The 26,995-nt window shown below is 49.7% G+C and overlaps 8 protein-coding genes across 8 annotated transcripts; 4 read left to right on the forward strand and 4 right to left on the reverse strand.

Moving 5' to 3' along the window:
- Positions 1–988: 988 nt before the first annotated feature.
- HO133_009848 (uncharacterized protein) lies at positions 989–2,763 on the reverse strand (the record flags this gene model as incomplete). The annotated part of the gene is made up of 3 exons (XM_037300707.1): positions 989–1,979; positions 2,038–2,471; positions 2,521–2,763. The coding sequence occupies 3 exons, from the start codon at positions 2,761–2,763 to the stop codon at positions 989–991; spliced, it is 1,668 nt and encodes a 555-aa protein (XP_037154555.1).
- Positions 2,764–4,313: 1,550 nt separating this feature from the next.
- HO133_009849 (uncharacterized protein) lies at positions 4,314–5,902 on the forward strand (the record flags this gene model as incomplete). The annotated part of the gene is made up of 5 exons (XM_037300708.1): positions 4,314–4,536; positions 4,587–4,815; positions 4,877–4,948; positions 5,008–5,652; positions 5,725–5,902. 5 exons carry the CDS (start codon positions 4,314–4,316, stop codon positions 5,900–5,902), a joined length of 1,347 nt encoding a protein of 448 aa, XP_037154556.1.
- A 1,455-nt stretch (positions 5,903–7,357) lies between these two features.
- Positions 7,358–10,254, reverse strand: HO133_009850 (uncharacterized protein; the record flags this gene model as incomplete). Its single annotated transcript, XM_037300709.1, has 5 exons — positions 7,358–8,285; positions 8,340–8,416; positions 8,470–9,758; positions 9,807–10,012; positions 10,073–10,254. 5 exons carry the CDS (start codon positions 10,252–10,254, stop codon positions 7,358–7,360), a joined length of 2,682 nt encoding a protein of 893 aa, XP_037154557.1.
- A 516-nt stretch (positions 10,255–10,770) lies between these two features.
- HO133_009851 (uncharacterized protein) lies at positions 10,771–11,215 on the forward strand (the record flags this gene model as incomplete). The annotated part of the gene is made up of 2 exons (XM_037300710.1): positions 10,771–10,884; positions 10,946–11,215. The coding sequence occupies 2 exons, from the start codon at positions 10,771–10,773 to the stop codon at positions 11,213–11,215; spliced, it is 384 nt and encodes a 127-aa protein (XP_037154558.1).
- A 1,801-nt stretch (positions 11,216–13,016) lies between these two features.
- HO133_009852 (uncharacterized protein) lies at positions 13,017–14,165 on the forward strand (the record flags this gene model as incomplete). Its single annotated transcript, XM_037300711.1, has 1 exon — positions 13,017–14,165. One exon carries the CDS (start codon positions 13,017–13,019, stop codon positions 14,163–14,165), a length of 1,149 nt encoding a protein of 382 aa, XP_037154559.1.
- A 1,633-nt stretch (positions 14,166–15,798) lies between these two features.
- On the forward strand, positions 15,799–16,989 carry HO133_009853 (uncharacterized protein; the record flags this gene model as incomplete). Its single annotated transcript, XM_037300712.1, has 1 exon — positions 15,799–16,989. The coding sequence occupies one exon, from the start codon at positions 15,799–15,801 to the stop codon at positions 16,987–16,989; it is 1,191 nt and encodes a 396-aa protein (XP_037154560.1).
- Positions 16,990–17,878: 889 nt separating this feature from the next.
- HO133_009854 (uncharacterized protein) lies at positions 17,879–21,520 on the reverse strand (the record flags this gene model as incomplete). The annotated part of the gene is made up of 4 exons (XM_037300713.1): positions 17,879–19,955; positions 20,018–20,572; positions 20,626–20,683; positions 20,722–21,520. 4 exons carry the CDS (start codon positions 21,518–21,520, stop codon positions 17,879–17,881), a joined length of 3,489 nt encoding a protein of 1,162 aa, XP_037154561.1.
- Positions 21,521–25,223: 3,703 nt separating this feature from the next.
- Positions 25,224–26,884, reverse strand: HO133_009855 (uncharacterized protein; the record flags this gene model as incomplete). The annotated part of the gene is made up of 3 exons (XM_037300714.1): positions 25,224–26,260; positions 26,314–26,399; positions 26,469–26,884. The coding sequence occupies 3 exons, from the start codon at positions 26,882–26,884 to the stop codon at positions 25,224–25,226; spliced, it is 1,539 nt and encodes a 512-aa protein (XP_037154562.1).
- Positions 26,885–26,995: the final 111 nt, after the last annotated feature.

Raw genomic sequence — 26,995 nt, forward strand, 5'->3', positions numbered from 1 at the left:
CGAAAGGGACAGCCCACATATACCGTTCATGAATTATGAGTTATGAACACTCGAACATTACCTGAATCATATGGCACCTGCCATGGAGTGAGTAGATTCTCGGAGCTGATATTGCGTGTGAACGGTGTAATAATTTTGGAGAGGTCTATGCACGATAAGGCCTGTTACTGTAGATAGTGCCAAGCCGCGCTAGGCCCAACTGGACCTTGTGTGGTAGCAGGGCTGCAACCATGACAGTCTTCGACGTTAGTGATTTGTTCTTTTATCTAACGGCTCGAGTTGGGCAACCAGCTCTCGACACCCGGATTACTCCTCGCTCGTTCCGCCAACATCGGATAACCCCAGCAACCTCTGGTTCTTCGGCATGCTACCAAGTGCGGATTGAAGACGTAACTCAATTAGCGCTCCATGGCGCATCCGATACCGCAGATTGTTTTCACAGGATTGCATGGACGGATTCGAGAATGGGATAGAGGCAAGCGGTTTTGGAGAAAAGAAAGCGATGGAGTAGAATGCAAACCGCGCGAATTTGGTCAGTCGATGGAGAGGAACTGCTTGAAAGGACGGTGACAGTCATTAAGAGTGCGTGGATTGTGCGGAGGTGAGGAGGCTGTGTAGTGATTGATAACGGGGAGACCGAATTGTTGCCTTGCGCAAAGACCAAGATATGCGGAGCGTAGATGATGATGGGTACTGGCTTGGACATATGATAACATGATAGCTTGATTCAAGCTCTCGGATTGTGATGGTAGTCCTGGAGCGTCAACGGAGGACCCCGCTGACAGATTTAGAATACTGTTTGTCATGACCGTTTGAACATCTCTCTTGCTGGGCATGAGCCAATAAATTGCGCTATGGTACACGTATATCGAATTACTTCAAGGTGACAGATGACTTATAAATGTACCCAGCTAAGACATGCTCAGCTTCGCGACTCAGGACGTCAACGATTGTCTGAATAAGCAGAGTATGGCAGATAAGAAGAGACTTACTCGTCATCAAAGCCCCGTAAATCCCACCCCAAATACGCCTCCATCGACTTCGTGTGCTGTTTGCGGTATTCCTCCCTTTCCTCCCGAAACTCCCTTCGGATCTTCTCGGCCTCTTCCGTAGAAGTGGGATCCCCGTCAACCATGCCGATGATGTTGTCGAAAACCTCCGTCGGTAATCGCCTCATCCTAGGACTGCGTTGACGTATCTCCCGTGCCCACCAGTCACGGCGCTGGCATGGTACCATCGCGGTGCTCATGTTCCTTCTGTTGGGATCGAGAAGGTGGAGAGTCAACAGCCGACAATGACCTGGTTTCGAAGCATCGGCGAGGGTGAACTTGTTCAGTCGGGTTTGGAAGATATTCGGGTGCACGACTGTCCTTCCTTCTCTTAGTTTCACGTCACCTATATGCTGGATCGCGGCGTCGCCGTCTTCGGCGCCGTAGATCTCAGGTGCATAGGGCGGAGAGAAAACGTAACCTCTGGCGAGGCCGGCTTCTTCGGGATTGATGCGTCGACGGAACGACATGGTTGGCGGAGCGGAGGATGAGAGATTGTTCGTCGAGTAGACGTAATGCGCAGTAGCACATATTCGCTCATTGTTCTGACCCTGAACATGCCACGGCTCACCCTCATAACCTGGTTCCTCCGGCGTGAGGTTAATGTCTTGAAGCTGAAGAACCATCTGGACACCAACGTTCCAGAATTCCTTCTTCAGATCCACAAATATGACGTCTCGATATCGTCCTTGACGGTCAAGCCAATCAAGAGCTCGTTGTTCTGGGGGACGGAAAGGATCCGGCTCACGCTGGATCATGGGATCCCGTCCAAGCACTGCGAGGTGCATGCGTTGATTCTGCCATCCAGAAGCTTTGAGATCGATAAGTGTGTAGTTGAACAGAGGGAGGAACGAATCAATGAGGTTTTCTGTGATGTGGTATAGTGACCGATGAGTATAAGGGTGGACGTTGTTGATATAGCTAGCGATACTATGGGACGGGGAGTGGTTAGCTGATATAGATGCGCTCTTGATTTGTAACACCGTACCGTGAAGCGGTTTCACCTCTATCTTCAAATTGAACATCGAAAGGTAGCCATTGAAAGCGGTTTGACCAAGCATGATCGTTGGGATATTTTGGACGTCCTTTTTGGACGCAGTCCTCATCCGATGGCCTTTTCACCGCCTCACCCTCGCCGTACCTTGGGATACAATCATTTGAAGTCAGAGTACCGTCTCTCAGGGTTTTCGTTTGTGCAAAAATGAAAGGGTAAAGATACGGATCCACGATGTCTAAAATCATATGGCTCGAATAACTTGTGGAGTTTGTCGAATCTCTTCTCAGGGCAGCTGCAGCTCTCTGAAGATCTCTCCGAAGCGAGGCATCTACGCAGTCATCTGATTTGAGCACACCTCCGTCCAATGCTGGAATAAATCGTGTGGAGATAAAGTTGCGAACATAGTACTTGACTTCTTCAACACACTACGTAATTTTAGACGTCAGTCCAATGAAGAGTATTCTGCCGTCTTACCCAATCGGCCATGGAACGTGTTACGTCTTTCCCAAACGCAACTTTTGCACTCTTCCATTCAAAGGTGAAATCAGGATCAAAAATCTTGCGATCCCAGTCCGGCATATCAGTCAGTTCGTTGATCAACACTAGCATAGTCAGTTCCCGAACAGTATAGCAAAAGGTGCTGCAGATCAAAATTGGCTCATCAGCTATCTCAAATGGTCGTGGGAGGAATGGGAACTCACGGATTTTCAGATCCATCGAGTGCTGAAAGAAGCAGGGTGTTCTCGTCCGGCTGAAACAGAGGCTGCCACAATCTGCTTTGCATTTCTGGCCATCTCAACGGCAGCCCAAAACCGGGGACTGTCCATCCTCGTTGTTTCCTAGAAGCCATTGTCCTATGATGTGACTTGCAAACTCATTGCAACTATGAAGACAGTGCAGATAAGTACACAGTAAGAGTGGATCCAGCGATGACGCGACGAGGATGTTGGATGACAATGTTGGAGGAGAGAGTGGCTCCTTTTCTGGAGAGGCGCAGCTATATGTATGATCCTCTTGTCAGTTTAGATGTGAATATCGTGCCACCACTGAATACGTGTACACACCACACCCTCAATTCCCATAGAGTCAAAGGTACGGTGGCCGTAAAACGCCTGAAGCGAAATTAGCGCCGAGTGCAATTTAAGCCAGTCTTCTAACTGCCATCCTTTACCCTCATCTTCATATTCGATCTTCTCAACGACGCGTATGAAGTACCAGCATTTCCAAAGGCAAACTAATCACAGAGCCATCTATTCTACAAGGCGAGATTGCAGGTGGAGCGGTGCTGCCCCACGTCGTAATAGTCTTTCGAGAATTTGATTGGAAACAGCAGCAACACACCTCACTATGCAGACGCCGCAGCGGGCTTCTCAATCATTTCCTTCCAATGCTTAGCTACAGCCTGTTGACTCATGAATCCCAAATAGCACGAGATGCTGATGATTGGTGCCTGTTGGAAAGGGGCAGCGTTCGTCGGGGAATTTGCACCGGATCAAAGCCGGAGCACCGAAGAGGGTGGGGGGCCGAAATGTATTTCAGCCTCCAAGGAACAAACCGTTCGTGGGGCGTCGTATAAAATCGTCATTCCGAGTACGACAGTACCTCGCTCTGCTCTACGAATAGATCCCACATCTCTCGTATCATCTTCTCTCTGAAAGGCTGTGCATCCTGCCAGTGCTCAGCTTACCACAAACAGAAGTAGTGTGTGAGAGATACTGAAGTCTCCATGTTCTCGGCCTGTCTTTTCCGGTGAGACCTCCATTTCACGAAGGTCCCGATGTGTCGTTCTTCAATGTTGTCGAATCTTTGCCTGTATCACTGGCAATTTCTTCAAGAAAGCGTGATGCTACCTTCGCTTTCTTTATTCATTGACCTAGAGTGTGTGTTTTGGCTTGAGCCTGACTACCTTACCTGTTTTACTTAGTCCTTGAGGAAGGAGGGGTCTCAAAGGGTTCGAGGCCCAGCCATAGCCTCATGTTCATGGCCTCGCATCCGTGACGACTGTGCCTCAAGTTTCATGTGTCTGCTTCATGGCATCGCTTCCCTGGTGTAACATCTACCTGGATGTTCTTGCCATAAGGCGTAGAAGCACATGACGTACGGTATGTAGGCTTGGAGGTGAGACACAACTATGTTCGACATAGCCTCTACAAAAGTATAAAGAGGAGACCATCCGATCATCTTAGAGATAGGATACAATTCAACCACCTGTCAACAAATTCTAGCCTTCGTTCACTCTACAGTCTAGTTACTATCTTATTTTCAGTATGGTCTTCTCTTCCAAAGCCGTTTTACTCGCTGCCCCAATTTTCACTCTTCTCTTCTCTACGATCGTTACTACATCTCCTCTTGAATATGCCGAAAATCATGGAGAAGCAAATGATGCCCTCGTCATCCTCAGAAGACAGGTCGCGGACCCAACCAATGTTGCACCAGAAGATGAGACTGACGCAGAGATTGCTGCGGATGGCACTCGCCCTTTACGAAAAGGTATGAGAACTAAGTCTTTCCTCGTCAATTGTCAAACTGATACTTCGAAGCTGTCACTGCTCGATCTATCTATCTTGACCAAGCCACTGCAACATGGTACCAGATTGACGTAGCCTCTAACGATCTTGCTGCCTCCTTCACAAGTTTCACAGACACAACGGCTACAACATCTATTCCTCCGCCGGACGATCCCAAGCAGACATCAGGCCCGAATCCTTGGAATGTGGACCATATTTTTGAGCTTCAGATCATTGGGGAAGCGTTCAAAGCTGACAGACCGTACGCCACTGACGCTCAGAGCCTCAGATTGAGACGAAGAAGATGCTGATCAAACTAATAGTACTGATAATCCAACCTCTATCGCAGCAGCTGACTGGACAGCGGTAACCAATGCCGTCTTCACCTTATCTCCGTGAGCCTCCGTACCTTCATCCTCCCTCCGCCAATCCAATTAACCAAGCGCTCTCATAGCGCCTGCACAGCGATAGCCGAAGAAGTGACTGTCCTCCAGAACCTCGAAGGCATCCCCAACGCCGTCAACAGCTTCAAAAAGCAAGTCTTCACTGGCAATCTGACCGGCGTCGGCTTCCCAAGCACGGGCAACACCGCAACATACTACTCCTTCTTCGGCCCCGCGGTACAGAAGTATCTTGTATCGAACCAACCCAATTTTTTCAGCGTCAATGGCATCGTAGACAACATTGGCGACCAGCTGTCTAGCGCAGGTAATAACAATGCTGCTATCAAGGCGTACTTTACATCCTATGCTGCGTTCCATTACCAAGGCGCTATCGACTACCTCTCCACTTGGTCTGGCAAACCAATCACACGCACAATTGCAAGTTCTACAGCCGCGACAGGCACTTCCGCTGCAGCCGCGACTGTCACATGTCAGCATAACGCCGACCCGGATAACACGTGTGCCGCTATCGCTGACAGCCTTGGATACTGCGAATGCAACAACGACGGTAATACTTACGCTATCGAGCCCAGTGCTCCAAACCCTTGCGGCTGGACAACTCTGCCACCTACGACTTCCTTTGACTGTAGCAGCACCCCGCCACCTGCTCCCGTCGTCGTGACACCTACGACTACGCCTCTCGCTTGCACTTTGCGGTAAGACATTCTTCCCTGGGTAAAATACTAGCCCTATTGGTGTATGCTGACGATTTCTTCCGTGAGTGCTAGCGATGAAGTAATCGGCGGCGGTCGTGACCCTGAAATCACGCATATCTGCACCTGTAACGATGGATCGTCTCCTTCTGCGACTGTGAGCGGTGATGAATATGCTTGTCCGGCGCAGGTTAGCATAATCGCGAAGAGGAGTCCATGGAATGGTATCGATTTGGGCAACTTTGCTCAATAGAGCCGTGGTGATTGAGGATGCCGTTTCGCGAACAGCCAGATTGCTATATATCGAAATGTCGAAAATTCAGCATGGGGAATTGAGTGATGTTGTAGTATTGGCTATTTGGTTGTATTATACATTGAATAACGATGCCTTGGGTTATTTCGGCAATTGTACAATGAAGGAGTGGCAAGTAGGCAAGGATCTTTTCAGCGTCCTTGGATTTTAACCATGAAGTCTGGCCTTCAAGGTCTCGCGGGTAACGAGATTGACCAGTATCACACGCCCCTGTCCTCAAGTGCGTGTGTGTGAGCCCAAAAACTCGACGGCCTACTTCCAAACCGTACGCGTATGGCTGAGCCTCAGCAGCGTCTGGAGGTCACCAAGGTGCCGCAGCTTCCTAGGCAACACAGCGCGTGTCTTTAATGTCCATCAGAACATCTCCGCCCTGGGTGACGAGCTCAGATCCCCACTCACAAACGAGCGAATCCCGGCTAGCCGTGAGTCTGAATTACTGAGACTACCCTGTCAAGGGTAGGAGACATCTGTCCACTACGAGCTACATATCCACCTGTTTTGCACCTGACAATGGCTCTATATTCGATTTCGTCTCTTTCAGAGCCATTACATACATTTTATCCCACCCACCCACACCTTTGTATATAGTTAGCTACCATTTCACTCCAGGTCTATGCTATAGGCATGGGAGTTTTCTCGGCGCTGGGGTACGAATACATCTATTCAGGCCTCTATTCAGGTGTTATCCCGGCGTCGGGATGGCCCAACCACTTGATACCTCATACCTATGTGCCCTGTGTATGTGTGATGCGTGAGAATGAGAACACTTACATATCGTTGATATTCGCCACCGAACTTTATTATATAAATCGCTTAGTTCTATAAAATATTTAAATAGTTTTAAAAACTCTAATTGAGAGTGAGCGAGTATAAGTATGATTTTTAAAGACGTTATAAATTAATTATACTTCTTTAGTTTATATATTATTTGTTAGCAGCAGCCCCTACGGGGGCCTTGCGGGGGCTCTGCGGAGGTATTTAAATCCAAATAGGGGTGTCTGGCCGTCAAGCGCAGACACCCCCGGGACTAAGCTTTTTTAGCTGAGTTGCTAACACTCTATATGGATGAGCAAGGCAAGTCGAGAATATAGGGGGTGAATCCACTGGGTAACCAAGATGAGTCGCGGGTGTAGGGGTGAGTGTAAAAGGTGAGTAACCAAGATGACCATCATAGGCTGCCGAGCGTCCACGCTAGAGATAATTTACATGTTACTCGCGAATATTGATGGGCAGCAAGTTAGGACCGAAGAAGCCTTTGGAAATATCACGTGGAATGGTGGAAGATACTGTGGTGAGTTGTTTCAATCAAGACTGATGGAGCATCTGAAGACGTTTGATGACATTCGTGAAGCGTGTCTATAGGATTCGTTCATTAATCTAGCCGCGAGGCCCACCTCACTCAAATAAGGAGCTCTTCACCCATCCATGCTGTCTGTGATGAATGTATCCAGTATTGAGGAGTGCCCAGCGCCATTGTGGCCAGAGACCGTATTCCATCGCAGTGTCACTCGGTGACAAACCCTCATGGTCGACGACATTCGGGTCACATCCAAGTTGGAGTAGGGTGAGCAGCTTGAACATCGTGCGCTTATTGAGTACCTGCACCGGATCCCGAATCTTCTCCAGGGCGCCGTCATCATTTTCACAGAGAATATAATCAATGCTGTACTCATTCGCTGCGCTATCCGCTTCATTGAACATATCGTTGACTATATCGTCTTGAAGTGGTCCAGGGTCGGCGCCTTCGTCATCGTAGTCCTCCTTGTGAGAGTCATCTTCTGTGTTGAAGAATTCCCGTGCATACCAGATCGCTGCATCAGCTGAACGATCAGGCCCGTATTGATCCTCGATGTATAGCGTACCGAAGCAGTCGTGAAAGAACTCTGGAGCGGCGAAAGCACAGTGTAACACGCCTCGGCCTTCGGGATCAGTTGCGTGAGGGTTAGCCCCACGTCCAATGAACAATCTGAGACATTTGACGATATGAGGCAACTGTTGAGTAGCTGCAAAGAGCAGTGGCGTGAGTCCATTAGCGCTCTGCTGTTCTATGTCATATCCGATATTGAGCAAGAATTGAAGGGTCTCAATAGGTAACGTTGGATGCGCTTGAGACCAATCCCAAAAAGTGACATGGAAGAGAGCATTGGCATAGGATCTATTGAAGGAAACTTTATCCTCGATATCGCAGCCGTGGTTCAATGCAAGGCGTGTCATATCCACGTTTGCGTCAAAGGCCACGCGATCTTGACGTCCCTCTACGAGAATGTCGGTTTCTGTATAAATGCCCCAAATGGCCCAGATGACATCAGTCGTATTGGAATATCTACGGTGATGTCATCAGGATTTTCAAGAGATATCCAGGGAATGCAGCGCTTACAAGTTGCAATTTTGTGTGCCTGCTCCACCTTCCAAAAGCAGACGAAACATATCAGAGCTTCTGTGTTCCATGGCATACTAAACTGGAAGTTAGTGTTCGTTGTCTCACGTGCAGCATCGGGGCTGGATACCGAGAGCAATGAGAAACCACCCGAGTCAACATCTAAAGGGGAGGCTTTTCCTTCTGTGAAAAGCCGTTGCACACCCAATATATCATTCCTTCGTATGCAACGGATGACCTGTGAGTCGTTTGGTATTACATTGAACGTTCTGAGGCGTGGAGAGATGCGGCAACCTCGTGATATAGATGAAATATTTTGAAACGCAGCAGAGATCCCGATTGTACGTTGCTGACTTCTGGGTATGAAAGATATGTTGACCACACACGGCACATCCGAAGTATCAACGTATGGGGATTCTCCAGGTGGCGTGCTGAATTCAATGTTGAGCCTTCCCATCGATGTCCGGTGCCAAGTCCTACTCGTGAGCTTCAGTTTAGGCCTATTGTCGAAGTGCCTTTCTTCTATAGGCTGGCGTCCGGTCTTTGGCGCCTCATATTCGTGGTCGTCTTCCAACGTCAACGAAAGGCTGGTTCCATTGCTAGTAACCGGCCTTGCCGCCTGTCGACGCCGGATAGCTTGCGCAGATAGTTCATAGCTCCGACAAATCAGTTCTTCTATCTCCAGCGATAGCCAGGTACTCTGTAACGTAGAGTAAAGACGATCGAGTGTGGAACCCTGACTGATCCGAACGCTCGGAACGAGCTCTACGGACTCGATAAAATTTGACCTTAGCAATTGCAATGGGAGCATAACACTCTCAGGATCCGTATGATCGGAGGCCAGGAAAGTACTCAAGGGTCGTGATGGGTAGCGAGGTGACTGAAAAGCCATAGCGGGCGATCCAGATGACGAACTCATGCTTGGGGAAAAGTTAAGATATCTGCGCCAGTCGATGCTGGATACCTGTGAACTACTCGCTCTGGAAAGCTGGGTAGTAGGGAGGTGCTTGCGGGATTCGTCATCCTGCAGTACTCTACTGATACCGCTATGTTCACCCTGCATTTCAGTACTTGAAATCACGTCTCCCCCGAAGTCCGCCCCTTCTATTTGTAGAGGTGCTGCAATAGGAGCTTCTGCCATAACCAAGTCACCCGAAGATTGACCAGCATATGCTAAACTATGGGTGTCAGGTTCTTGCATTACCGGTGGAATATCGAAGTTGAAGTCGAAGTCAAACTCGAATGGGTTGTGGAAAGCAACATTTGGGCTTCCTCTGGTCTGGTACTGCTCGAGGAGCGGCATATCGAAAATTTGCGGCGCAATGGATTGACGATCAGTAGAATTCAACGAAGCGCCACTTAGAGCATCTTGAGGGCTGTGCTGCCGCGAGGTGTACATTTTGATGTATGATGGAACAACTAGAGATAATTTTAGACCCGCAATCCACCCCAGAGATTGAAACTCACAGTCTGGCGATTGCAATGGCCCTCTTTGTCTCTTCCAAGCACGCTCCATTCGTTCTTGCTCAACATCATGACCTTTGTACTGGAAACGAGCATCTTTGCCAAGACGCTGTCGCTTTCTTTTCAAGGACAGCATGACCCTCAAATCATCGTCTGGGATATACTTCTTGACATCCCATTTCTTGAAACGGTTCTTGAGCTGTACTTCCCTGCTTGGTCTCAATATCGCTCCGGGTTGCAAGTCTACCGCACTCGAGGCTCAAGCTTACGTGATAATGAAATGGTGCTTCTCCGCCATGATAGCAACAATCTCTTTGCGCGGTACATCATCTTCCAGGAAGAGATTCACCAGCTTCTCTCTCCAGATCTCCCATTCTCCGTCCGGTATTCGCCGAGCTCGCTGGGGCACTGAAGACCCACCTTCAGCGGGCCTTGTGGATTGAGAAGCCATTTTGCTCGAAGGAATTCGCCGAAAGATCGAGATTGCCACAATGTATTTACACTGGGACCGGTAGGTCACCAGGCGAGAATATTACTTATGACTTTGAGATGGTGTCAGAGGCGGTGTGGATCCGCGCACCATCTCCAAGGCAGAAGTCTGCCTGGAGGCCTGCATGGTAGCCTTGTTTTATGAACCTAACAGAAAGTGGCCTAGTGTTCCAAAAGCACTTTTCAAACTATTTCGGGAAAGGCGTGGATTTTGCTAAGCGAGCTTTAGTCGACCAGATGGTAATACATCTTAATCCGAGGCTCATCTCAACCCAATTGACGAAACAGAAAGCACATATGATTTCTGAGAAGGCAGCTGCAATGGCTAGCTGGGATCGTGCTTATATATGGGCATTTCTGCCCATTCAACCTTCCAACCTTTCCAATCTCTTCTCCCAGCAATTAACATAATAGATCTCGTCGTGCCTTCAGAAGGTCCAGATGTGAGTACTGCCGTCTCGATTGACAATTCATAACAATGACTAAGTATTCTACGAAGCCACATTCCACAATGCAAGACGAACTCCGCCAGCTCCAAGAGGCCGAAGGGGAGCAACATGCTGACAGAAAGAAGACTGGGACGAGTAAAAACGTTTGTGCTCCACCAACAGCAATTCTCAAAGACCTACGACCGATGCTGACGAGTTTGATAGTCTAAAGCAGCGCCACCCGCGGCTGCTGGTCATTACCTGAAAAGGACATGGTCAACGGGAAATGAACCCTCGGGTGAAAGAGAGCCAAAGCATGCGCTTGTGTCCAACAACTCGTCGACAGTCGATCGGTGGTTGAAAGAATCCATGAGAGAGCAGCCATGGAACAATATCGGCGCAATCCTCGAGCCCCCTCCTACCAAGGAGGCGCCTGGGATGAGAGGTGAAACCGGTAGCAACAGTGCTGTAGCTGGATCTGAAGAGCGAAAATGATTTGAGTCCGATAGGTAATGACCCATTGATGAGATGAAAGTGACTTATAGAGCTAACAAGGTATTTCTAGCCTCGCCGCGGTCAGGCTGTCGGAAAAGAGCGTTGTGTTGAATCATTTGGAGTGTGGAATATAACGGCATCGCTAGGACATAACCACATTCTTTCCATGTAAACGTTTTTTGGGCCTCGCTCTAGGAAAACTCTGTGTCTCAGAGAGCTGCGGATAATCAAAGATCGATAGCAAATCTCAAGAAGGGCCAGCAAATCAGTATCATATCGTCGTGGTTCTACATAGCCCATGTAAAGAAACCCTGTAGAAAATTCCAATTCAATACGGGCCTCTGACAACGGCAAATAGCGCTCGCTGAAATCGCACTCGCAAGTGATGATGATTCAGATCTGTTTGAAGGAACCTGCCTTCAGCTACTGGGTGCTATCTCGTGTTCAATAGAAGACAACATTCCTCACCTAACGATCAGTCCTAGCATGGTAGCTATGTCCAGATCTTCTCAAGGGCCCAGCTTCTTTGCAGCAAAAGACCATCTCTTCTCGCGCAATCGCTCGGAGATGGTGGATGTACCCGAGCGCTTAGAAGTAAAACTCCAGTTCACATTGGCTCACTCTTATCTTTATCTTGATCACGTTTGATGACTGCTATGGCGAGGGTACAGAGCTCCATAGCGATTTGCTGATACTCTGTGAAAGGTTGAAGTCACGAACGGGCGACGAAGATCCATCGCTAGCTTGTACAAAAACACTGTGTTTGACTTCCTGTCTGCTGCACTGAGAATAGCTTCCGCCGTATCTGTGGGCACTCTCTCCTCATCCTCTGCGGCCTTTCCAGGCGACAGCATTCGCGTTGCACAATGAGTCACAAGGCATAGACGTTTCCTTCCCATGAACTGCTCTGTTTTAGCCAATGATTCCTGCTGCTGACATGACTGGTACTGTCGCTAGAGCAACTGAGCCTGGCAGGCCACCTGTCGCTGCTCGAATCCTGGACGAACGGACAAACTCCACGGGGGCGAAGATTCCGCGAATCTCGAGCTTTGATGTACTTCAAAAGGCCGTGTTTGCTGCTGAATCAAGAAAAGTATTCATGGGTCTGTGGAGCGCCTGCATAGACATTGGTCTAATCGGACTTTATATTCATGTGCTGGGATATCGCAGACGTATCCTGACCATTCAGAACAAGATGCATCAGATCTAGCAGCATATTCGAAGAAGTCTGGACAGGGGAACCCACCATGGGTATCTATTTCCGTGCAAAATCTCTGAGATCTTCTTGTACACCTGTACATCGACCAGTATCAGTCCCGTGAAAACTCATGTGGACATCGGAGTCACAGACTATAAATTGGAACCTTCAAAACGAGCTTCGCAGCTTGTAAGCCAGACATAATCTCGAAGCGCCAGCCCCAGTGAGAACCTAGTTCTGATCACCCTCGGACCCGGCATCTCGGGGCTGTACAGCGCCCTCGGATATGCAGATCCTTGCCGTCCTCCTCGGGTCCCGGTCCCAGCGCTTCGGCGCTGGGATTTGATCCCGGCTGCCGATTGGTTCGAGAGAAGCACTGCGGTGACTTGGCCGAGCCTGCAGCACACTTATGCACATGCACATGCAGTAGCGCAAACATTGCTTCGTCCGTTAAAGTTCCGCCTTGCGCTAGAGAATGCGTATGATAGAACAAGGACAAGGAGGGCAGGTCAATGCATGCTCATATCTTCTTCTTCTGATATCTCGCATCCAAACCAACGGCCACTTTTGATCTTCACAGGTCGAATCCAGACGGCAAACAGAATGTTCGTCTCTTTATTTCAGCTTACCGTTGCTTGTGTCACTGCAGCTTCACTCTATCTATCGTACTGGAACATCACTGCTTCCATCGCTCGTCGGAATGCCATCAGCAAACACCGTTGCAAAGCCCCATTGGCTTACCCTCACAAAGACCCCTTCTTCGGCCTCGACGCCGTTCGGGATGCGATTACCGCAGCCAAGTCAAAGACTTCGATCGCGCGCCAAATCGGACAGCATCTGCGCTATGGAAGTACCTTTTCCTCCAAGTTCTTCATGACTCCCGTCATCAGTACGTCGGAGCCGGAGAACATCAAAGCCGTGCTCTCGACAAACTTCGGCGACTACGGTATCGGCTCACGTCGAAAACGGGCCTTCGCTCCACTTCTGGGCAAGAGTATCTTCCAGGTCGACGGACCGCAGTGGAAGCACTCGCGGGATCTTCTTCAGCTTTGTCTCACGAGGAGCCAGGTGGTCGATCTGCCGATGTTTGACTTGCACGTTACGAAGCTGATCAAGGCCATCTCTAGGCATGGATCCGCGACCGTCGATCTGGGAATCTGGTTTCCCCGGCTGATAGCCGATTTTTCCACGGACTGCTTCTTTGGCAAAGGGATGGGTTCGATCGAAACACCTTCGTCTTTGAGCACCGAGTTTGTGCAAGCTATGCACGACGCTCAAGCGGGCTGTGAAGATAGGTGGAAGCTGGGTCATTTCAGCAGCCTGTTCCCGCACCGGGAATTTTACAGAAACGTCAAGAGAGTCCATGAGTTCATCGACCAGCATGTGGAGAGAGCTATGGGATTGCACGATTGCACGGAGGGAAGGCCAGAAGTTGGTCGTTCCGAAGGAGAAGACCGGCGCGTCTTTCTCTATGAGCTCAGCAAGCTCACCGACGACCAGCAATTCCTTCGCGACGAGATCCTGACCATCTTTTCTGCTGCCTTCGATCCTGTTGCGGCTCTTCTCACGAACCTTTTCTTCATTCTTGCCAAAAGGCCCGATGTATGGGAGCTCCTGCGTGGAGAGGTGAGGCCCCTCGATGGTAAAAACCCGGATATGAGCCAGCTCCGGTCTTTGAAGTACCATCAGTTCTGTCTCAAAGAATGTGAGGGTCCTCACACGACTTCATGGCTAGAATTGATTGGAAATTAACCATTGGCTTAGCTCTGCGACTTCACCCAATCCTTCCTTCCAACTCCCGAGTAGCGTATAAGGATACCATTCTCCCTCGTGGTGGAGGTCCTGACCAAAAGTCGCCAGTATTTGTCGCAGAAGGAACCATGGTCGCTTTTGGCATTGCCGCTATGCATCGTCGTAAGGATTTATGGGGCGAAGATGCAGATGATTTTCGGCCTGAGCGATGGAGAAATGATAAGTCATCCTGGGTAAGCATTGTCCTTTCGCTCGGGCTCGCTCTACTGTATTTGAAGGTTGCATTTCAGCATCCTGAGGCAGTCAATATTTCACAAGAGAGATGCTAATACATATGGCGCACTGTTTAGAAATTCATCCCTTTCAATGGCGGCCCAAGAGTTTGTCTCGGCCGTAAGTTCTCTTTCTCAATCTTTCGTTTCTTTCCCCTCAGTACATGTTTTCTCAGCCCCATTTTTCTGACCAAGAACAGAAGACTTTGCCATGAATTTGACTATCTACACACTCGTGCGCCTTGTGCAAGCTTTTCAGAGCGTCGAGAGCCGCGATGGCAATGAGTGGGTGGAAGAAATACACCTGGCCTGCACGAGCCAGAACGGGGCGAAGGTCGTGATGAAAGCGGGTTGAGCCCTGCAACCGGGATCTGGAGAGGCTCACCATTTGACGTATGGGTTTGAGGGAGAAGGAACATGTAGAGAGATGCTGATATTCGTGGACTGGTTGTTCCTCTATTGCTTGTTGTTGCACGGAAACCTGGCTGTTCCCACCAGGTCGCAGTACTTCTCGTAGGCTCCAGTAAGAGCAGCAATCTTCGGCCCTGGAATTGCGGCTAGGGGCCTCAAATAGAGCCAGTGAATCAGGCCGTAAAACATAGGCTAGAAGAGCGCTAACGGAAATCAATGTGCTTTGTGATGGTCGGGATTTCGAGTTGGCAATGGTATTTAAGCCGTCCGGTCCGTTGCATGAGGGTGCAATGCAGCTAGATAGTAGGGCTGAATAGTGAATGGTGCCAACTAGTCGCTAGATGCATATGAGCCATCTTTCAAGCGCAAAATCGCTATGCACGTCGGGCGTAAAACGAAGAACCTTAATTTCCTTCGTCTCTCTTGAATTTGGTGGGAAAGAGCCCCGTACACGCTGGTTCTTGTCTTGGGCCATGTGATGCAAAATGCCAATATATGGACTGGTCCTTAGACTCTGTGCTCATGGTCCGATGAAGCTGGGATATCTCATCCTTAGGACTGGTATCCTCGGTCGTTTAACTGCAGCAAGATTTTCGTCCACTCTTCTAGGGTAGAGTATTAGATCAAATAAAGTTCCATCAACAAAGCTGTCTTCCATCTCTCATGTCCTTTCTGTCACAAATTTAACAGACAACATTTAACACCAGCGGTGCATCGCGACGGCCCATGGACTGGCCAAGAATGGTGTTACCATTATCCAATGTAGGTCACCCTGTCCTACAAGTCAGGCCAGAGTTGACTCCCCTCTACCCCTCCAGTCTCAGAATGTTCGAGCTTCCTGCGACGTTGTTTCTGCCATCTCGAGACACCCAACACCGAAGACAGAGGCGTTCCGACTATTGGACACCTGGTTCTGCCCAGCCACCGAGGACGCCAGGTTCTGGTGGCACATGATAGGTCGCCCTCTAGCTCTGTTACTTCACGAGGCTGGTTACGATATCCATAATCAATATGGAAGTCTTCTGTTTTTCCGCCATTGTATCGCCGGTCGCTTAGGAGCTCGCCCTACATCCACGGGATCTCCGCAGGTTTGGAAAAGTTTCATGACAGACGACTTCAGTCCCGTTGAGTACAGTTGGTGCTGGGACACGCCAAAGGGACCACCCAGAATTCGATTCAGTGTTGATGCAATCGGTCCCGACGCGGGAACACAGTCGGACCCTTTCAACCAGGAGATGACGACCGACCTTGTCCGACACGTTGAGTCTGTTGCATCAAATGTTGACTGGAAGTTGTTCAATCACTTTCGCAACGCATTCTGCGAGCAAGGATTGGAGAAGCGTGTCAGCGAGGGATGTGACGATCTTGAGAAGAGCCACACGTCTTCGATCTTCATGGCGTTCGAACTGCACAAAAGCGAAGTCGCTGTGAAAGCATACTTTGTTCCGGTCAAGGCTGAACAGACGGGCCGCTCAAGGCTCTCCGTACTCTCGGACAGCATCGTAAGCTTGGAAAAGTCGGACCTTCGAGTGGGAGCCTATGACCAGATGCTTGCCTTCATGACCAGTGACGCGGAAGGGTCACATCTCGAAATCGTGGGAATTGCAGTCGATTGTGTACTTCCAAAAGATTCGCGCTTGAAACTGTACGTCAGATCGCCTTCAACCTCATTCGACAGCGTCTGCGCGATCATGACCCTGGGCGGCAAATTAAACACTTTTCCTCAAGCTACGTTGAAGGATTTCCGCAAACTCTGGCAACTCACCTTGGGTCTCGGCGAAGACTTTGCTCCTGGTGCAAATTTACAAGCCAAATCCCATGAGACGGCAGGCGTATTGTACAACTTCGATATCAAAGCAGGAAACCTTTTGCCAGAGCCCAAAGTGTACATCCCTGTGAGACACTACGCCCGCAACGACCTGGCCGCTGCCGAAGGCTTGGCGTCTTATTTGAAATCGAAGGGTCAGGATCGTTTTGTGGAGAGCTACATGCGAGCGCTGGAGGGTATGTGCACACATAGGTTTCTGGGAAGCCAATGTGGACTGCAGACTTACATCTCATGCGCGGTGCAAAACGCGCAGCTGGTATTGACATCGTACCTTTCGCCAGAAATCTATCATGTTGCTAGATGGAAAGCATAGATAGCGGATTATACTGCATCCCCTCCCCTAAGTTCGAGTAGATTTTGACTCAAACATTTGATATAGCCCTTCGGTACCTTTCTTGTGAAGTTTGACTCGGTGCGTTTGGTTCTGATACCACCATGGTTCTTCTTCGAAGTTTTCCTTCTTAATAAACGCATTGCAGATAGCTCCAATTCTTTCACAATCATCTAACAGGACTCCATACCATCCTCATACTGCTGCGACGGCGAAGGCAGGACTCACAACAGGCAGAGAGCCTGCTGTATTGTTGCGGGCTTCGTCTGGGCACTCGTTCGCTAACTGGCCTCCATCTCAGTTGCGCCCCGCTTGGCGTTCGAGCGTCAGCGGCCGTAGCCTCTGCAGATCACGTTGGGTGGTCGCGGCCCACTACGATTACCGGGACCTCTGCTGCCCCCTGAGCCACTCAAGAATTGCCCACAGTCGGTGCCGCCTTTTGTACCCTAACGCGAGCTATTCTTGCTTATACCGCATCTATTCGGTTGGTTGGCTGGTACGACTGTTGGAGGGGCGGTTGATGCGCTTTTTTGGGTGATGATGGTGGTGATGATGATGTATGGATGCGTAGGACGTGCTTGCCACTGATTGTTCCGAGATGACCAAACAATTCCCCAACCAGGGGCCGCGATAAAGCAGAATGCGATGCGCATAGCACTGGAGATAGAGCGGGTCACTGATGGCAATCCAGCAATATTTCTGACTCGCAAACGAGGCCTTTCATCATAAAGACGAGGAAGCTTTTGTAGCGGCTGGATGTTAACATGGAGACGTGGGAATTGGTACGGCTCGAAAAGGCGCTCATGCTGTCAATAAAGAGACGACATACTCAGGTAAAGGTGCTTTGTTGCTAAACTTTGAGCACTGAGACTCAAGCTCTCCACGATTTCATGAAAGACTCTCTTGTTGTAAGTTCTTTCATGACCTCTTGCTGTTCCACTATTTGCACATCTAGGTTACTGTCATCCCAGTAAACGAAGTCGAATCGGTGGGAAGGGTGCGTGATTTCGGCAGATGATACACACTTGAAGCAATAGTCGAAGTTCGGGCATTCTGAGCATTTGAACCGAGAGCCAACGATAATCTTTGGAGGGTCAGCAGTCTCGTCCAACGGAAAATCATCGAGACTTCTACGACTCACTAGTTCACAGCCGTCGCAAGAAAATCGAGGGTGCCGCAAGGACATGCTTGAATGTTGGGTCTGGAACATTCCTGGAAGTGGCCTGTTGTAGGGTCTCAAAATCGCCGCCGCGCGGACATTGCCATGGTATGTAGCAACTGCAAAAGGGATCCACTCTTCGTCGCCTTGGTAGAAGCTCTCAGCGCCTGCATGTAGTAGCAATTTTATATTGGTAATGTTTCCTGCTTTTGCAGCCCAGAGCAATGGCGTCCATCCATCGACGTCGCACTGGCTTGGATCGAATCCTTGTTCGAGCAAGTACTCAAGGACTGCGCGACACCCTGCAACTAGACCTGCAGCTGCATTGTGAAGACATGTGCGCTGCTGCTTGTCCAGCGCCTCGAGATTAAAGCCACGGTTCTTGAGATACCGAAGACATCTAAATCTCCCTCTATTTGCAGAGATATGTAGAAGGCTCCTTCCTTCCGGGTCAAGGGGGGGCTGCTCTGAAGACTTCGCAAGCAATATTTCGAGCATAGGAAGATGACCCTTGAATGCAGCTATCCTCATTGCATCATCGAGAATACCACATTGGGCCTGTCTTTGCAAGTCATGCTTCAACAAGATTCTCGCTGTCTCTCCATCGCCAGATTCCGATGCAAGAGTAAGTGGGGCAGCTCGATATCTATTTCTCAGAACGACGTCCGCACCTCTTGTCAAAAGTAGATGCGTTAGCGACTTTTGTCTTTTCGTGATAGAAAGATGTAATGCCGTTTCTCCTCGGAGATTGACAGCATTCACATCAGCACCGTGCTCTAAGAGCAGTTGGGCCCCTTTCAGTAGCGTATCTGACGCTCTGACGTTTCGCTCTATCCAGCCCCAAGGCTCAGACACTATTGAATTGAACATCATAGATGCCATATGCAGGGACGTATTTCCATCGCGGTCTGTTGCAGTCATGTCTGCACCGTTGCTCAACAGCAATTCCAAGATTCCTACGTGTCCACAACCGGCGGCTTGATGCAAAGCAGTATCCCCCCAGGTCGTCTTCCAAGCTACGCTTTGTCTTTGGCTGGCCAGCAGGTGAGACACTGTATGTTCCAGTCCGTACACAGAAGCAAGCCACAACGCTGAGACTTCAGAGGGAAAGCGACGCATTTGAAAGCTGCCCATTGATTCTCTGAAAAACAGTACTTGAACGGAGGTAGATATTTTGGCGCTCTTTGAAAGGAATGAAAGTATCACGTCTTTGCAGAGTTCTTCTGCTCCTTGACGTGCATGCCGGCCCCAGTTGAGAACTGCGTAGCGTAGCAGAGGGTACCGTTGTAACCGAAGCTCAAAGTCTTTGTCTTCAAAGCATGGTCCTTGCTCGAATTCGTCAAAGGAGAGGTATGTAAGACAGGTCCGTACTATGTCGACCTGAGCTTCTGGAAAAAGGCAGTTCCCTTTCTGCTCCAGATATTGTTGAAAAGTGTAATGGACCAGGGCCAAGAAGCCCCCCTCCTTCTCATTTGTGACAAGACCATTGCACACCGACAAAAGCAGGTCTTCCTCCGGAATGTTGTCTTCGTCTAGAGCTGAGTCACCAGTCTCCACTGCTAGTGCGTGCCGTATTTCTAACATCGTAAGGGGCCGGGAAGCATAGAATACCCAACACAGAACTTTTCTGGCCAAAGTAGCTTGATCAGGATGCTGAGATTCGATTCGTTCCATAGCTTCGTCATAGGTATTGTTTAAGCCTTCGGGCAAAGCCGTCAAAGCATTCCTCGCTTTGCGAAGAGTTGTCTTTGTTGTCAAGAAATCCAGGTGGAGACGGGCTTGTAGAAACCTTTGCAATTATTAACGCAAGAGAAATGGAACGGCTGAACATTGAGAGATTAGTAGTCTTACATTCCTTCAGCTCTGGCAGCAATGGTCGTTGAGATAAGATTGCATAAGGTTGGATCTTTATCAGCATGAAACTTGAGCCTCTCCGAGCTCGATATCCGCTCTCGAAGATACTCTAAAATATCGTCAGCTCTAGCTCGTATATCTAGTCGAACCGCTTCTGAAAGTTGGCGTTCAATGGTTGGTATGTTCCTTGAGGTGATCAGCATATTGACATGTAGGTGCTGCAACTCTGTCACTAGAGAACCTCTACGCTCTTCAGGGTATTCGTCAAAAGCATCGATGACGAGGAATATTGTAGCACAACGGCTGACAACAGATCTCAATAACTGCATGCACTCCCCATGCGATGGACGTGTTGCTCCAGATCCGTGGGCTTCGTAAGCTTCGATCAGATCAACCAACAATACTGGCTCCAAGAACGCTATTTGGCAGACCAAGCTCCCCAGTAGGTTTGTAATAGTCTGTTTCTCTGCATCTTTGTAGCTAAGGTAGATGTAGGCAAGACGGGTGTCTTTCTGATCCACGAATGCTTGCAAGTGGTTGATTGCATAGGAGCTGTCGAAGGTGTTAGCAGAGCGGATGAGAACAGGACGCTGCAACGAGCTCACGCAAAGATCGTTTTTCCGGTACCCTCTGTCGATGTCAGCACCTTGTTGTGATGAAAGCCTGCGGGGATTATCAGGTAAATAATAATGTTGACTTACGTATGCCTGGACACCAAAGCGTTTCCCCAGGTCTGCTGAGCCAATGCCTAAATTCCGCGGTCTCCAGTAGCGATCGAGCGGCAGCATCCTGCCGCCCTGGTGTATTGAAAGTGTCTAAATGCTTTTTTTGGAATTCCGCGGTCAGAGGCGAAAGCCAATTATACACATTGCGACAGTACTCATTGCTCTGAGTCGCTACCAAACCATCGATAGATTTGGAGGTCTTTCGAGAGGAAGCTTCTATACTCTGGACGTTACCGAAAATCGCGGCAGATCGTTCTTGCAATATGTCAACATTAACGGAGACATTTGTTAGTCCGTGAGCAAGCAGGTCCAACTTCTGCAAAGACGCCGCAGAGCACTCAATCTGTAGAACTTCCAGGGCTAGCGTGAGGTCGTGTCGTAGCTCGATACCAAGCTCCTTGAGCTTTGCCAAGGTACTCTCCTTGAAAGGGAATAGTGTCCTTCGAAATTGCGCCATACCCTTGGCTTTCCATCCTGATTGTAGGGGAACGACGCGAATCTTGTCCAGCTTCTTTCGAAGGCTCTCAAGGCCCCTCTCCACAGACCTGATACTTTCTTCAATTCTTTGCACACTATCACGGCTGAACACCGTAGATCCAATGGCCGATTTGAGGAGTTTGAAGGTCTCGGTCAACGCCTCAATCGATGAGTACATGTGTGCCACTTGGTCCTCTGCATCCTTCCAAGAATGATAGTAGTCTAGCAAGCCTTGGCAGATAGTTATGCCAAGGGAGATGAGGCCCGCAGCCCCGGAAGAGAGGCCTAGAGGTTCCATCTGTCGACACAGATTTCAAGTACCATTGAGGAGCTCAAGATGAATGCGGATGAAAAGTGCAATAGAATCCTTCAAATAGAATCCTTCAGCCTTGTGTTTCGAAGCTGCCACGGCGCGAGGCGGTGCCATGACGCAGCCATGCAGCGACGCTATCGCACGAACATGCGTAGCACCGTGCCGCCAGCAACGATGACGGCTCCATTTTCTCTACTTTTTCCACCAATGCAACTGCTTCAATATCGGCATGGGCAAATGCATCACTAAGGCATGGACCATCGGACGGAGACGAATAGAATAATAGGTGGAATTTCATGATTTCATCCAATCAGGCGCTTCCGCGCGCCAAAAGTCTTGGCGAAGCAAACGCGCTTTCCACGTCTTCTCCGTTCTTCTGGGGGATCTTTGCTCGCCCACGAGTGTGGACTACCCTTACTGGGAATTGAGACTCCAATCATCCGATTGCTTTAGCGCAACTGCTCCTAAGCGTCTGACTTCAGCCCTTTCCAGTGTGCACTGCTGCTGAGGTGCAATGCACCGTTCAATGGCTATCCTTTCGGTCTGCTGCCTTGGTCCCGAATTCTCGTAGTGCGCCTGAGCAGCCCAAGCGTAAATGGAAAGCTGGGGAACAAGTCTGGGTCTGATCCCAAGGATTGGTGGGTTTCCTATCAATTGAAGCGTGATCCTTTCCCTATTGTGCACGGCGTACACTGCACTTCTTGCCTAACAGGAAATGCTCTTTCGAGTGATCCGATTCCCTCTGTGAATGTCAGACCATGAGACGGTGTAACGGTCAAGATCTGGGTACGGAGGTTCGTGGTCGAAGGCTTCATCGATCACCCTGTTGGCCTTTCGGGAGAGGCGCCCATACGACCTGCGAGAAAGTGTTGTAATTGATGATTATCCGTTCTGAGATAGAGTTAGCACAGGCAAAGCGCAAGACGTCGGTCACTCACGGCTGAAATGGCTGACAAACACTGGGTACCACGGCTCTTGGTTGAGAACTCCATTGGTTGTCCTCATTGCTTTCTGATAAGGCGCCCACGCTGCATCCATGATGCTGTTTTAGTCTGATGCCGGCTCTTCCGTCCAATTGTGAGCATGTGTAAGCGACTCTATGGCCTCACGAGCGTCGTGCTTGTCCGAAAAATGCAGAAGAGGGTGATGATCCTCAACGCCGCGCTAGCCCCCTTAGCGCGCGCTCGTTCATCAACACAAGTGCAGCTGACCATCAAGTCCGACTCCTGGGGCAGCCCAGCCAGACAGACAGAGCCTTAGGAACAACAGCAAAAAAGGAAAGACACAAAAAAGGAAGATATAGACAGCCTCAGATAAAAAAAGAGAGGGAAAAAAATAAAAAAGAAGCTCAGTCGAGAATCAAACTCGAAGTGTCCAGGAGCATTTCCTCCGCCGACCCACCGACATGCCTCCATAAGGTGCAATGAGACACACCTAGAAAGTCCTGCAACGCTTTCCACTGCGCCATCCGAGCTGGGACCATCTAAACTTCTATTTCCGTCCATATTGCACACACGCAAGCATTTGCCTTGTTTACTGTAATTCCTTCATCGTCACTAGTAGAGATACTAAATTGCGCAGATTTTCGACGGTAGATGTTGAGGATACAGGGGCATATGGATGCCTTCATTGCGCATTATGCTATGTGCTGTCTTTGACGCTTTGGATGTTGTTACGGCCAGCGCCCTGCTACTTGTACCTCTTCCTGATAGCAGAACATGAGATGCGGATATCCTAACGTAGCAACGATGAGAATTTGTTCCCATTCCGTAGGCAGGCGTATGGCAACTACTGTGATAAGCATGGCCGAATGAGTATGCGAGCCCCTACGCGTAGCATTGTACACTACCCAATACATTCCGAGCTACCTCAAGAGACAGTCACATGTGAGCGGAGAAAGCACAGATGCATGAGCAACAATGAGGACTGCCAGTACTACTGTGTGATCTGAGTCATTGAATGCCGTCTTTCAAATCTAGCCTATGGCGATCTACTTCGCACTCCCAATAGTCATCGACAGCATTACATCCACCACTTTCCATCGTCCTCGATAATAACGCAAGCTCTGTTGTTGAAACTAGATCCTATCCTTCCATTCCCCTACGAAAATAACACATGATCTGTTGTTGAAACTAGATCCTATCCTTCCATTCCCCTACGCTGTCCTTCCACCTTTGCTGACCAGCGTGTCCAAGACTTGGGGCAAATCTTAGTCAAGCGGCTCCCGCTGAAGGGTGGCGACGTCTGACATGCTCGCCAAGCTTGTCTTTCCGAGAGCTGCTGTAGCTGCAATCCTGGAAATGACACTGGAAGACTTTGGAACCAGCTTGGTGGATCTTGGCGTGGCGCTCTAGGTCGGACTGACGACCGAAGGTCTGATGGCATTCTCTGCACATTGGACGCGGCGGAATTGGCGGTCCAATGTCGAAAGGAACGAGATTGATATTGGACGCGGGAATGGGGAACGGGTTCCCTGCTCCGATCTGTCCGTTATTGTAAAAGGTGGCTCCCGTGAGAACGGTGTTGTTGCCAATGGATGCGGCGTTGGAAGCAAAAGGTTGCTCGAGATAGCGAGACCGGTCCGGATTATGCCAATGAGCAGCAGGAATGTCGTTATTCCAGGAGTCTGCAAGCGCTGGGCTTAGAAGGTCGACCGGACCCGTACCGAAGACGTGAGGCTGGTCGGAGAAGGGACTCTCAACAACGCGCAAGTGATCAGACCACTCGAAAGGAGCAGCGATGTGCTTGTTTGGCAGGCCTGCAGCTGGTGGTCCCTGTGCGCGAGTGTTGGTTACAGCGCAAGGTGCATAGCCGTTGTTGTTATTGTAGTCGTTGACAACAGAATGGTCTCCCACCGAGTACGGCAGCCCCGAGTAATCGAACGAAGCGCCGAAATGGCCTTCTGAAGAGCCTGCAACTGAATGAAACTGTGGGGTATATGTGCCAGATTTACTCGCAACAGCAGTATCATCGTTGCAGGCGATGTCGACAGCAAAAGTGTTTTGGGGCAAACGTGAGGTGCCAGAAAATGTATGGACGCCATTATGTTGTTCCAGGAGCTCCGAGGTCGAAAAAGAAGCTTCGCATCCCGCATACAGGCACACATATTGATTCGCCCAGACCTCACGGGCTAATCGAATGCACGTGTTGAGCCTGACGGTCAAATTAATAAAAAAAAAAAAAACCTACCCGGGCTGAGCTGCGGCTAAGTCATGCATATATGCATCTTGCTGCAGTCTCGGCACGAGATTGGTCCGTCCTTCTTCCATGGCGCTATCGGGCGTCGAGAGCGGCTGAAGCAGGGCGTTGTCGTCGCAGGAACGGGGCGCTCTTCGTGCAGAAACGGGGCGCTCTCCGTGCAGGAACGGGGCGACCAATGAAAAAGATGGTCGATTCGGTCGTCAAATCAGAGGGTGCAAAGGTAGCAGTGGTGTCGAGCAAACCCTTTGAAAGTCGTTGGGGGAACCCTGAGCTCTTGTAGAAGTTGTCTCACCTCCCCTGGGGGCGAAGTAGCTCCTGAAAGTTTTACCAGCAACAGATGCAGGTCCATACAGGCGTCGTCCAATCAGGACTCGACACTCAAGATAGGGCAAAGAACCTACCGCCCCTTCTCAGAAAGAAAAGGGGCCTGCCTCGGGAGGAAGGACCATCAAAGAATGCTAACATCGGCTGCTGCAGGCTAGCAGCATCAGCTTTTCTCTCCTTGCGAGCCCTTTGGCTCGCCGCTTTCAATTGCTTCAGCGGCCATCTCATCCGTCATCTTCTCCTCACCGCTCTCCTCGTTATTTGTAGAGTTACCTGCAATTTCCGCATCTTGCTCCTGCTGTTGCCCTTTCTCTTCTGGCCCCAAATCCCTCCTTCTAATTCCCCAACCGCCTCTCCACCCCACCCAACCCTTCTCCCAGGGCCCCCTCGCAAAACAGAAGCACAAAGCCGCTCCAATAAAGCCCACGCTAGCACTTCCACTTTTGTGCCATCCCCCTTGCGCATACAGCGTATTCCCCACGGATGTTCCCACAATCTGGCCAATGAACACGCTGACCATGAAAGCTGTGTTGACTCTGTTCCTCGCCTTGGGTTCAATCGCATAGATCGCTGTTCGATTGGCTATCTGACTCGTTTGTAGCCCAAGGTCGATCATGAAAGCTTGGATAATTGGGCCTGCGATGGTAAAAGTGCCTGTGTATGTACCGATTGAGATGCCGGCAATGCAGATGAATTCGCCGATGATAGTGGAGAACAGTGGCACGAATCTGTCGATGACGAGGCGTGAATACGGAGGACCGAAACACATTGCGAAGATGCCAATCAGAGCAAACAAGCCTATATACAACGGACTAAAATTGTAAGGCTCTCCAGCAAGAAGGAAAGTCAAGGTCGTCCAGTAAGAAGTAAAAGTCGTAGACGTACAAAACCCCACCAGACAGGCCTGCATGAGGACAGGATGTTTGAAGAGCATTGTGACGATACTCCATAGCATCTTGAAATAGTTGAGGCCATTGGGGTTGGTACTGGGGTAATCGGGCAGAAAGAACCAAAGGAGGATAAAGATAAGATACTGAAGAGCAAAGGCCAGCCAGTAGACGTTGCGCCAGGAGGTATATTCGGTGACGACGCCGGAGAGAACACGAGCTATGAGGATCCCGAGGAGGAGGCCGGAGACTACGATCGAAAGAGCTGTTGCGCGCCGATGCGCCGGGGCGAGGTCGCCGACGAGGGGAAGCACTGCACAGTCGTCAACATGGGATCACTCGCGAAGTTCGAATTTGTGTACGTACTCAATTGCGGTGTCACAGTCGTCAAGGCCGTAAGGAACGAGAGAAAGCAGAATACAGGAAACGAATTCGTAATGCATAGTCCTATCCTTGAAGCCAACAGTACCATCAGCATAGATGTTACGAAGATTCAAACGCCAACACATGGATCTACTCACCAAGAAGTAGCCGTAAACCACACCAAAAGTAGAACGAAAGGCCTTCTTTGAAAAAGATCCCCTAGTGGACACAAGAACAATAGCCCTGCCCCATATCCTGCTTGGGCCAGCGTAGGAATCAAGCTGACCCGTTCTTGGTTGACATGGAAATCATCCGCCAGCTTGTTCAGTATCGGATGGGAATAGTATAAATTGGCCACAGTAAAAGCTCCCGCAAAGCCGAAAAGAAGGTTCAATGGCATTGAAAATTCGAAAGGTTTGTCTGGATTGTAGCGACATCTTTTGGGCGTGTAGGCGATTATGCTATAGATCCTTTGCCAGATTGTGGTGTTCCCTTGCAAGGACTGCACAGAAGGAGAAGAGACTGTGTCGCTGCCTTCGGGTCTTTTCACCTCGTTCTCAACAGATGATGCCATATCGGTATCCCTGGATAAGAAAGACCACTAGGGACGAAGGAAGGGCATTACAAGGATTCGATATCACTAACCCTTCACCAACACACGGCTATGGGCTGCAGAAGTATATAG

This window comes from Letharia lupina, assembly GCF_014066315.1.
Source record: "Letharia lupina isolate WasteWater1 chromosome Unknown contig_7, whole genome shotgun sequence".
Lineage (NCBI taxonomy): Eukaryota > Fungi > Ascomycota > Lecanoromycetes > Lecanorales > Parmeliaceae > Letharia > Letharia lupina.